The sequence below is a fragment of the Motacilla alba genome, chromosome 3, assembly GCF_015832195.1.
Source record: "Motacilla alba alba isolate MOTALB_02 chromosome 3, Motacilla_alba_V1.0_pri, whole genome shotgun sequence".
Lineage (NCBI taxonomy): Eukaryota > Metazoa > Chordata > Aves > Passeriformes > Motacillidae > Motacilla > Motacilla alba.
This window is the reverse complement of record NC_052018.1, coordinates 7,873,437-7,884,717: the sequence shown is the minus strand read 5'-3', so window position 1 is coordinate 7,884,717 and position 11,281 is coordinate 7,873,437. Positions and strand designations below refer to the sequence as shown.

The following is an 11,281-nucleotide window of genomic DNA, read 5'->3' as shown; positions in this document are numbered from 1 at the left end:
CTGACTCCTCTGTGCAACCTCTGCCAAAGGATGGTTGTTGGGGTTGTGCTTCTGTTGTGTGGTTAAGTGAAAGTTTGGTTTGGGTTTTCCTGGTTTTGTTCTAAATAGAAAATTACTTCATTGGAGCAACTTGTATTCTAAAAAGTCGTGAGACTTCAGTCTAGGGATGTACTCTCCTTCATTCCCAGGGATATAAAACTGGTTTCCTTCAGCATCTCTCATGGTGTGTTAGAAATGAAAGTGAACTGGGCAAGTATCTATTTAGTGTCCTCACAAAACAAATCTCTGGAAACTATGCCCTTAAACACTTTCCAGTGCTGTAAACTTCCTGTGCTACTGTGCCATTCAGGTTTATGTAGCAAGTGGTACAATTAAATTTTCTTTGCTCTTGCACTGACTCCTACATGAAAAACAAAAATATATGTGCAGACAAATACATTAGTAAAATTGAAAAGACAAACCACCAACAGACACAGCTCTAATCCTCAGTACCCAGAGCTTCCTGAACAGGGAATTTTATTAATCAGTGCTTTCAAATTTGTCTTAATATAAAACCTAGTATTAGAAAAGCACATGTGGTTGACTGTGAGTTCAGTTGTTCTATCCAAAAGGTGCATGAAATGTCGAAAGTAACAGGGTACTACTATTCATGCATTTGCAGCACAAAAATTTGAAGTAAGTGTAAGTTTGAAATTGAAGGGGGGAATGTAAAATTCTGAAGTGGGTAAATTTTGCATGCTATCCTTTGGAAGGAGTAGTAAGTTTTGTATTTCAGCGTTGATTCATGTCTGCTACCAGCATTTTAAGAGGTTGGACAGTTAGGTGCTTTACTAAAACCAACTCTGACTGCAGATGTGGTGTACTTGAGTGTGCATTTGCAGTTTGAGAGTGTCATGATCTTAATTACAAAATGAGAGAAAATCTTTGAAAAGTCTGAAGTGATGCTGGCTGCATTAATCCCATGCTAGATTAGAAAATGCCTTTATTTAAAGGCAACAAACTGTGATTGAATAATTTATTTCCTAATTTGGAGAAAGTCTTTGGAAAGAATAGAAGACCTTCCTAAATCTAATTGGTTTTGCTTTAGGTAACTGTAGTGTCTGTAGACAGCAATTGTGCATTGGTCAAACAACAGCATAACTTGCTTGATCAGTGCTAGAATTTGTGAAACACACAAATACCATCAGTTATTCATTGTTTCTTCACAAGCCTTTGCTCTTTTGAGTAAAGCCTGTGCCTGACGATATTTTACAGCAAAACTGAAACAGCCAAGAGAACAACAACAAAAGGAACTGTTTTCTGTAGTTTTCCCTTTATGAAGAAACATGCAAATGCAGGAAGAAGGTGTTTAATATGTTGTGAAGACAGTGTGCAAAGGCAAAACAACCTAAATGTTGAATTTGACTGTTAGATGCATACCTTGTATTTAGCTTGGTACTGGCCAGTCTGTCTCTATTTTGAACCTCATCTGGCATCAGCCCCTAGAGACCCCCTTCAGAGAGTTTTCAATAGGTGTGTTAGGGCCACAATCTCAGTTTTTTGTTAAAGGTCTGGTATTTAGAAAATTCTTTAATGCCTTGTTCAGAATTTTGTGAATATGCTGTAATTATTTTTACCAAACAAGGCTGCACATGATTTTAATGTCAGTACTCCATGGCATGGTTTGTAGTGCCTGCCCAGTACCCACCAGATGACCCTGTCAGGAGCAGAGCCCTTTGAATTAGTCACACCAAAAAGCCCTGGGTGTAGAGATTGATTAGTCATCATCTCCCCAAGACAAGCAGGTCCCAAGTCCTGATGGCTTCGTTAAACCCTCTTCTCTTAGGCTACCTCACTGTTGAAAGGATTCATACTTCAAAATGCAATTTGTATTTCCTCTGATGCAGGGCATGCGTGCAAGAGCGCTTTCCCAGGGGCAGGGTGGTGGTGAACTCGTGTATCCTAGATAAGAGTGTTGGCTCAGGGGCAGCAGAATCCCAGAATCAATAAGGTTGCAAAAGACCTCTGAGATCATCGCGTCGGATTTAGGGCCGATCACCATCTTGCCAACCGGACCATGGCACCGAGTGCCATATCCAGTCTTTCCTTCAACAGCTCCTTTAACGGCCAGTGCCTCCACCGCCTCCCTGGGCAGCCCCTGGCCATCTCTAACCACCCTGAGGGCAGAATTAGCAGCCGCTGTCCCCGCAGCGTGTCCCGGCTCGGGCGGCTGTTGCGTGATGACAGCGCTGCTGTCCGGCGTGCTTCTACATCCCTGCACATCGCGAAACCGCGCATCTCTTCAAGAGGCAGAGGAGGCGTTTTGGGGCTGGATAAAAACAGCCCCGGCCCCTCCACCCCCGTGCCCTGTCCTGTGGCGCTGTGAGCGCCGGGAGCTGCCCCGCTCCTCTCCCCGCGGAGGGGCCGGGGAGGGACCGAGGGCGCGGGCTGTGAGGGCTCGGCGGGGCGGGGGATCCCCGTCCCGGGCCGTGAGGGCAGCGCCGACGCCTTCGCGCCTGCAGGGCGCTGGGAGAGGGCGGCGAGGACACCGCCCGCCGTCCCTCGGCTCGGCTCCGCCGCCCCGCCCCGGGCGCGCAGGTGTCGCACGGGGTGGGATGTGCGCGGTGCCATGGCGGGGGCTGCGAGGGACACCCCGGCGGGCGAGCAGGAGGTAGGGGCTGCGAGGGGCAGGGCGGCGGTCGGAGGGCTTGGGGAGCCCCTCGGACACAGCCCTGGGCGAGAGCGGGGTCCCGGCACGCCGCGTTTCGCTTCCATCGCGGGCGCTCGGCGGGGCTGGGGCCGCCCAGGTTTGTGCGGGGCTTCGTGCGCGGCCCCAGCGCGTACCTGGAATAGTTCTTCAACTCTTCATCCCTTCCCGCCGTCCCTGCGCTCGCCGGGCAGCGCCGCAACCCCGGCGGTTTCCCTGGAATGCTCCGCACGGGATTCGCTCGCTGGCCGCTGCGGTGCCGGGGAAAAGCGCCTTCGCTTCCCACCTCCCGTCCCCTCCAGGGCTGCCTCCCGGACCGAGGCAGGTGGGATGCGGGAGGCGGGTGGGGTGCGCTCCCTCGGAGCCTCAGAAACTCCCCGTTTCCAGGGGTGTGAGCGAGGGTATCCCACGCTGCCTGCTCAGACTCGCTGCTTGCCGCGGTAGGAGTGGGAGGCAGGTGAGGGTGAGTGAGGACTCCCCAACTCCTTGGCTCTTGAGGGAACACCAGGTGAAACTGGGAAGGGGCAGCTTCCAAACACAGCGGATGAGGAAGCCTTTCATAGCATGTTGGGGGGCATTCAGCCCATGGAGCTCTTCAGACACCTGGCACGTCCTGTTCGGGCTTGAAATTTTGTGTTTGGAAAGCATCTGGGTGAATTCATGGCATAAGTCTGCAGATGTTGCACAGATGCACCGTCTTTGTCTCACAGAGTTCCTCAGAGCTGCGTTGCCAGCAGCTGGAAGTATATCCTGAGAAGGCACCACTGTATCCCACCTTACTCATACTCCCTTTCCTAGGTGTCTGCACACAAGCCCTGCTCCTGTTTTTTTCCACCCAAGGGTGGGCTGATGTCACTAACAAACCTGAAACCAGTCCTCAGGATGCTCGCTGTGAGGGACCTGAGATGCCACCTGTGACTGCCACACTTGTGCTTTCAAGAGGCAGTGGTTTGGTCACTCACAGAACAGAAACATTACCAGTGTTAATTCCGTGTTGAGAGAAAAGCTGACTCAAAAGCTGCTCCTCGCTAGCTGCATTTCATTGTTTCTCAGATAAACCTAGACTAGCATTTATCTTTGAGTCACAGGTTTCGCTCTCTGTTCTTACTGCTTTTAAATTACTTGTTTGTTCAGTTCTGGACTCCACTGATAACGAATAGCTTAGGACAAAACTCTGCGGCTGCTCCCTATGCCTGTAACACAGTTACGCAGCTGCTGAGTTGTTTTCAATGAGCTGAAACACTTTCTGTAGAAATAAGATGTTCTGCTACACATATTGTATTCAATTTCTGTTCTGTTGGGGAAGGGAAAATTTACAAGTATGGTTTTAACTTACAAGAGAATTAAAAATAAAGGAACTAAAGTGTAGGAGAAGCATTAATTTTCTATAACAACATTTAAGCTTTCTATTTAAGGAGCAAAATCAAATCTCTCAGCTATTATGCTTTCTTGGTTTGCCTTGAAACAATTAAATTTGATATGATGGGAGTGTGTATAAGTGAGAAATTTTCAAGTTAAACTGAGAACAAAAAAATTGTAAGTTTCTTTGACCTTCTGTCCTCTTACCTCTCATGCCATCATCTCACATTTCTCCTAAAGCTTGCAGAAGCAATTTGATGTTGATGTTCAATTACACCACAGGGGTCTCGACACAAAATTTTGAAAGTACTTTTATGTTTCATTCCTTATTTGACCTATGTGTTTCTGTCTCTAATGATTTGTGGAGTACTTTCAGCTTGCTGACAAACCTGCACAGGTGAAGAGGCTTTTACTGGATTCCACAGGAATCAAGCCTTTTGTGTTTTTTGAGGAGGCAATGCAGCAGGGACACCCAGCCCTTGGAGGAAAGCCCTGCGAGCTGCTGATAGCCAGTGCTCTGCCGTTGGCCCTGCTCAGGGTTATCCTGCTTCTGTCAGCATTTGTGAGCAATATCACGCAATCCCAACCAAGGCTGGGGACTTGCTGCTGTAGATCCTGTAACAGACAGCTGCCATGTGCATCTTCTGTGCCCTTAATTGTAGGAAGTTAGAGAGAAGGAAATGTTTCAGCCTGACTGGTGCAGGGTCGTACCTTCATTTTACCACTTTCCATTGCGTCCTGAGGCAGAAAATGTGGTCGTTGCCATATGAATTCAACATGAAGAGACAAAAAATCCACTGTGGGCTGCTTCTTTTTGAAAGACACACCAGAATGTAGAGTCTGAGGGATTGCTTCTCAGCAGCCTGAAGCTCAGGGACACTCAATGAAATTACCAGGCAGCAGATCTGCAGTGACAGTGGCATTTCCTTTCACAGTATGTGTCATTGCCATGCAGAACTGCTGTGGTGTTTATGGCTTAATGTACAAACAAGCTCCAAAAGCAATTAGGCAAAATAAAAGGAAAACAGGTATGGAACAGTGATCAGGATGTAATCTACCTTCCAGGGGGCTCATGAACTGCAGATTCCCTGTGTTCTGTGGGTGACCAGACAGGACACCTCTGTATGCCATTTCTATCTGACAGCTTGTTTTATTCTGAAAATAACATTCATAACCAAAATTTAATTAAAACTTAACTACTGCTGTGACCAAAGTATTAACTTTGCTTCAAGGGGATCTGGGAGCACGGTTCTGAGAGTAGTTGAGCAGCATTCTGGGTGTGTGTGGAATTGCAGTGAGACTTCATAAAATATGTACTAAGATTGTCAATTTTCTAACCATGAAACTACTGTAAGGACAGGAGTACCACTTGCAGCCTGTTAGTTTAGATCTTGGTTGACCATTTTGTGTTCCACAGCTTTAAGTAGACTATTTCTTGAGAACTTGACATTCTTTATGTTCTAAAAATATTTTGGAATCATGTATGTTATATACAGGCATTTGCTTTTTCTGTTTTACCACAGCATTAGCTATTAAAAGGACAAGGGGCAGTGGTTTCAAAGTAAAAGAAGCATGTAAGAATGAAATTCTTCACTATGAAGGTGTTGTGGACCTGGCACAGCTTGAGCAGAGAAGCTGTAGCTGCCCCATCCCTAGAAGTGTTCAAAGCCAGGTTGGATGAGGCTCAGAGCAGCCTGGGCTAGTGGAAGGTGTCCCTGCCTATAGCAGAGGGGTTGGACTGGATGATCTTCAAAAGTCCTCTCCAATCCAAACCATTCTGTGAGTCTATGACAATTACTAGTGAAAGTAAATGTGAAAGCAGCATCACAGATCTTTTTCAGTTTTTGGGGTTGCAATAGGAGACAGGATTTGCATAGCAGTGGTTTATAGCTCTTGCTTTCAGCTGAAAGTTATCTTGCTAATGCTTGCAGATCAGGGGGGAAAGTATCAAAGTATTTTCAAGGGAAAGCAAACTTTTAAAGTAATTTAATGATTAAAAAAATAAAACTTAAAAAAGGAAATTACTAAAAAATAAAAACGTGAGACAAAGTTTTGAAGTACATAGCCCCTGGAGAAAAGCTCAAGGGGACAGCAATGAGTCAAGCAAGTTCTGTGGGCCCACAAGTCTAGTAAAGCTCATATTTATTAGTATTTATGTATGGAAAATGAAGAGTTACTTTGGACAGCAAATATGTGTATAGTCTGTTTGTTTTGTTTGCAATCTCTTATCAAATTTAATAGTATAATTGTTACTATGAAGTTTGTCTTGTGACTGTTTATTGCTCTTTTTTTTTTCCCTGCAAAGAAGAAAATTGCCAATGCAGTGTAAAGTGAGGCCTGCTGTAGTGATAACATTTTGCAGATCATGCCCTGACAGTGTCCCCTTTCCTTGGGTGTAGTAATGGGATCCCACCCTGTCTTTTTCTGGGAAAACACAAAAAGGAAGGAGTCCTGATACTTGTGCTTGTTTGTTCACACCCACTCTGATAAAAAAGTTCAAAGGGAAATGTTTAGATGATGAAAAGCACTGCCTAGAAATCTAAAACTTCTCAAAACTGTTACAGAGTAAAGATGATGGGTTACTACATTCAAAAATGTTCAGAAATTAGGTAATGTGTCAGAATATCATTGTGGCGGATTTCATTTCCATATCTCTATTTTTATCCCAATCTAATGTAAGAATTAAGGGCTTGTGTAGTCAGTTCAGAGAGAAGACAGACCCAGGTATAATATTGCTGCTCCTCTTCATGTTTGCTGGCTTCTGTTGACAGCAAATTTTGAAGAGGGACTGAAAGCCTGAAAGTTAAAAATTTGATTTGATGTGTTGTCCCTCTGAAAGGAATACAGATTAATAAAGAGTCCCTTTCTGTCTTAATTTTGAATTTTATGGCATAAATTTAAATCTTACATTTTTAAAAGGCTTTCCAGTATCCTGGAACTTCTACTGTCGGCAAAAAAACCCTATGTTTTTCATTAAAATCTCTATTAGAAACTGTGCCAGTGCCATTTTTGTATTTTAATTACTGGTATATACCCTTATTTTCAACATTTATCTTATTCTTATTTACCTGTTATATTTGAGAATACTCTCGCATGTTTATGGTACTTTTCAAACAAATGACAAATGAGAGACCACAGTTTTGCAAAATGTTTTAAATCCACTTGGAGTGATTTTCTAAAAAATCTTGGGCCCAAAATTACTTACCATATGATGGCAATTTTCACTAAGATATAGAAAAATCAAGTCAAAAGGAAGATATGCAAAATCAAGTCACTTTGCCAGTGTCACACCAGCATTTTGTGACAAAGGAAGAAACAAATCACAAATGTTTGGGATCTGTTTGGTCTGTGGAACTTTCTGTGAATGATTTTAATTACTGTGGTATGAGTGTATTTATCAATTATTATTATTATTATCTGAAAGGTTAATAAAAGAAATATTTTTTAAGGTAAAAGTTTTCAACCTTTAAAAATATGAATTAAGCATTCAAAGACAAAACTAAGCTCAAATAATAGTGTAGCACTTCTCTGCTGCTTCTTGATTGTTTGTAGACTTGTTTCCTTTTAATGGCTTGTGAGAGGAAGGTAGGTAAGCCTGAGGGTCATCACATCTCACTTTTAGGAACACTGTAATCTGTTTTCAGGGGCTGAATTAGAGAACAAACCCATTAAAAATCAAAGTAACGAGCACCCAAATGCTTGTTGATGATAGGGGTTGAGGGCATACAGATTTATTAGTGGAATAGCTGTGAAGCAAATATATTAAAGTGGTGTTAACTATAGACTTCAACCTTGTCACTCGTGTAGCTTCTACCTTGTGCACCTTGGTTTACTCATGGTTTCTTCTGCTTCCTCTCGCACAGGGCTACAGGCTCTCGATGTGCAGCAAGCTCTGCTATGCCATAGGAGGTGCCCCAAACCAAGTGGCAGGGAGTGCTGCTTCTTTCTTCCTGCAGATCTACCTCCTAGACATAGCCCATGTAAGTAGCACAAGAAACATTTGCAGACTGTAAACTTAACTCTGATATTGTCAGCCATGTCCCTGGAGTGATAAAAGGGGAATTAGTCCATAAATATTTTAAATTGTCTCATTGTCATCGCCTCTAGCTGTTCAGCATCCTGGAAACTGCATAAACTTGTCCAGAATTAATTTTTCCCCCTAATTTTCTATCTGCCTTGAGATGGCTGTTGTTCACTTTTAGTTTGGGATCATTATTAGAACTTCGGGTGCTGTAGAGCTCACACACTTGCAGACACAAGGAAAATCAGTTCTCAGTGTCAGGAGTCAAGGAATGCAAGACAGGAGACATCTGAAAACATTAACAGCACCGTGCTGAGGTTGTGAAGTTTTGTTCAATTGGCTTAGGTTAAAAATCACTCCAGTGGCAACCAGTAGCCCCCACAGTCTCAAGCTGCACCAAAGGAAATATAGGTTGGATATTAAGAAAAAGTTTTTCATGGAAAGAGGGATAAAGTACTGGAATGGTCTGCCCAGGGAGGTGGTGGAGTCACCATCCCTGTATGTGTTGAAAAAAAAGACTGGATGTGGCACTCAGTGCCATGGTTTAGTTGAAGTGTCAGGGACTCAATGATCTTGAAGGTCTCTTCCAGCCTAGTGATTCTGTGTGATTCTATGATAATTTCACACAAATTTTATTTGGTTTGTCTAAGGTAATTTTGTGACAAATAAAGCTGAGTTATCCTTCCTGAAGGTTCTTTGCTTCCAGTGGCTCTCTGGTGCAGAAGCAGACCTGGTGAAACAAAACATTAGGAGTCATCCCATTCATCTGACTTTCAGCTGCTCCAGCTAGATTTCAGAACAGCAGAGACACAAAGAAAATCAATCCATAAGCAATTTTTAGTGTTTTGGATTGTCTTGTATGCATGCATGGTAACTAGGACAAGGTACTAGAAGAAAGGATTTTAGGGAGTTGAGGCCAAATTGCAAGGACTGTGTGAACAGCTCTGAAACTACAGGTGGGACTTGAGCACTGATGACTGCTCCTATTTGCTGGAAAAAAAAACCAGGAGGTTCTGGGTCAGGTATTATTACCCACTTGCTGTCTGAAGACAGGATATTAGGACTGTCCAGAAGTTTGGGTTTATGTTTTTCCTGTAAAAGTCTGGTATTAAAAGCTGACTTGTGACTTGATAAAATTTTCAACACAGTAAGGTGTGTTGTACAGCTGAGATCATCTTGAGTGTCTTGTTGAGATCAAAGTCACAAGATGTAGAAAAGGAGCCAGTTTTGGACAGCAGTGTCCAAGATGTTGAGTGGATGTTGTGGAATCTGAGGAGCTGGAGGTGGAAAAAGGAGCTTGGGGGTACGGCAGGGAGGTGGAGCAGCTCTGACTAAAGCTGTTGCCCACTGACATCAAGGATGGCAGTACAAGCCATTGCAGATGATAAAGCAGGAACTAAATGAGAAAGACTCCAGCACCATTTTCCCAGGGTGCTTAGAAGTATGGCAATTTCCCCATTCTTTGCTTGTCACAGAGACTGAAAATTCTCAAAGCAAGGGACTGTTCCTTCCTGTGTTTGTGTGCAGGGTCCAGAAAGCTGGGGTCCTATCCATGCATCTTTGGGCACTACCTAAATAAGTGACATCAAAATAATTATTTTATTAACAAGCTTCTACTGAAACCAAATAATTTTGCTTAATGTTGGTAGTGATATACTTACACTTTCATTAAGGGGCTTAATTATTTGTTCCCTGATGGTTTAATTTGGTCTCTGAAGTAGCCCTGCAGGGACAGGATTTATTTCAAGGCCTGATAAATAGCTCTGAAATCCTGTGTTCTTTCCCACACATTTTCAGGGGAGAGAATGTAATTATATAGTCACTACCTGGATTTATTTCTTGCCCACTTAGAGAGTAAGAAATCTTAGCTTCTTGAGAGAATGTGAAAGTCACCAAGTGTAATCTTTCATGCATAATCTGAATCTTTTCTAAGAAAATTGTATTTTCTATTAATTTTCTGTAACTTCCAGTTTTTCAATTTGAATTCCTTGTTCCACCTAGGTTACCTGTGTAGACTACAGACATAAATGGAACTGCAAACCACATGGGATCCTTGAGTCAAATTGCTAGAGGACACCAAAATTCTCTGATAAAAGGATCCTGGTCTTTATTGCTTTCAAAATGGGCAAATTTAGCATATTTTATCTTTTATTTTATTAACACTGAGAAGTTTCTGGCATTGGTGCTGACAGAGACTGTCTAGATTTAGGAGATAAGAAAATGCAGCCAAGGGATGTATAAGCCCATACCAATGATGAAGACAGAGTGACCATACAGAATCTACTCCTAACATGAAAGAGATTTTGCTTTTTCCTCAAAGCTTTCTTCCACAAAATGTCTGAAAAAAGTACAAATCTGGAACTCACTAATTTGTAGGTTTTTTTGTTCTTGTCCCCCTCATAACTGCAGTATTTCAACCCCTCTATCTTTCTGACTTCTATTTTGTGCTTATTTTGGCTGCCCTGTCTCTTGAGGAGCAGTAGTGACCTGGGCAGTCCTGGTGCAGCCCCCACGGTGAGTCTGCCTCAGGGCTGGTGGGCTGCTTGCCACCCTTTGATGGCTATGGGAGGGCGTGAGCCAGCCAAGGTGGATCAGCAAGAAGGTGAGACACAGTCCAGTTCTCATCCCAGCTCCATCCCACCATGCAGCAGTGGAATGGAGACCCACTGTTGTTATCTGCTGGACACTGCTGTTCCCAATCCTTCCCTGTTCACAAACTTTCTGGGATGGAGTATGTGTCTTGGAGCTGGTGGTGACAGGAACATTGTCTGCCACTGCAATTTCACCTAATTTGGGTTAAAATGTAATGGGTGTGATGCTGGAAGTCTGTAGCACCTGCCTTTTGTGCTGGTCATCCAGGACATTCAGAGATCACTGCTTCCCTCTTTCACCTCTGAGAGAACGCCTACAGCAAATTCTGCAGGCAGGGCACCTGCACCAGCTGCATTCCTGGTGCTGCTGCCTGGGAGACATCATCCTTTGCAGGAAAGCAGGGGATACCTGCTCAAGCTTAGTGTTGCATCAGCTGCATTTTCCAGGCTTTTGGAGCACTGCTATGTTGAAGCACAGAGATGAAGGGATCTTGTCTGCTCCTGCTGTTTAAGCCACCAAGGCTCTTTCAGCAGCTTCTCTGAATAATTGATGTGAGGAACATTCACATTTATATAGGTTTCAGTGACTTTTTTTTCAGGACTATAGTTGCAGTGACATGAAAT

The 11,281-nt window shown here is 43.6% G+C and overlaps 1 protein-coding gene across 1 annotated transcript in view; it reads left to right on the top strand.

The window, feature by feature from the left end:
• The first annotated feature begins 125 nt into the window (after nt 1-125).
• The window catches only part of MFSD2B (major facilitator superfamily domain containing 2B), a 41,584-nt gene continuing 30,428 nt past the window's right edge, over nt 126-11,281 (top strand). Inside the window, 3 exon segments of the mRNA XM_038130251.1 lie at nt 126-2,589; nt 2,592-2,650; nt 7,909-8,025. Coding sequence (XP_037986179.1) covers nt 2,220-2,589; nt 2,592-2,650; nt 7,909-8,025 — 546 coding nt within the window. The 5' untranslated portion in view covers nt 126-2,219.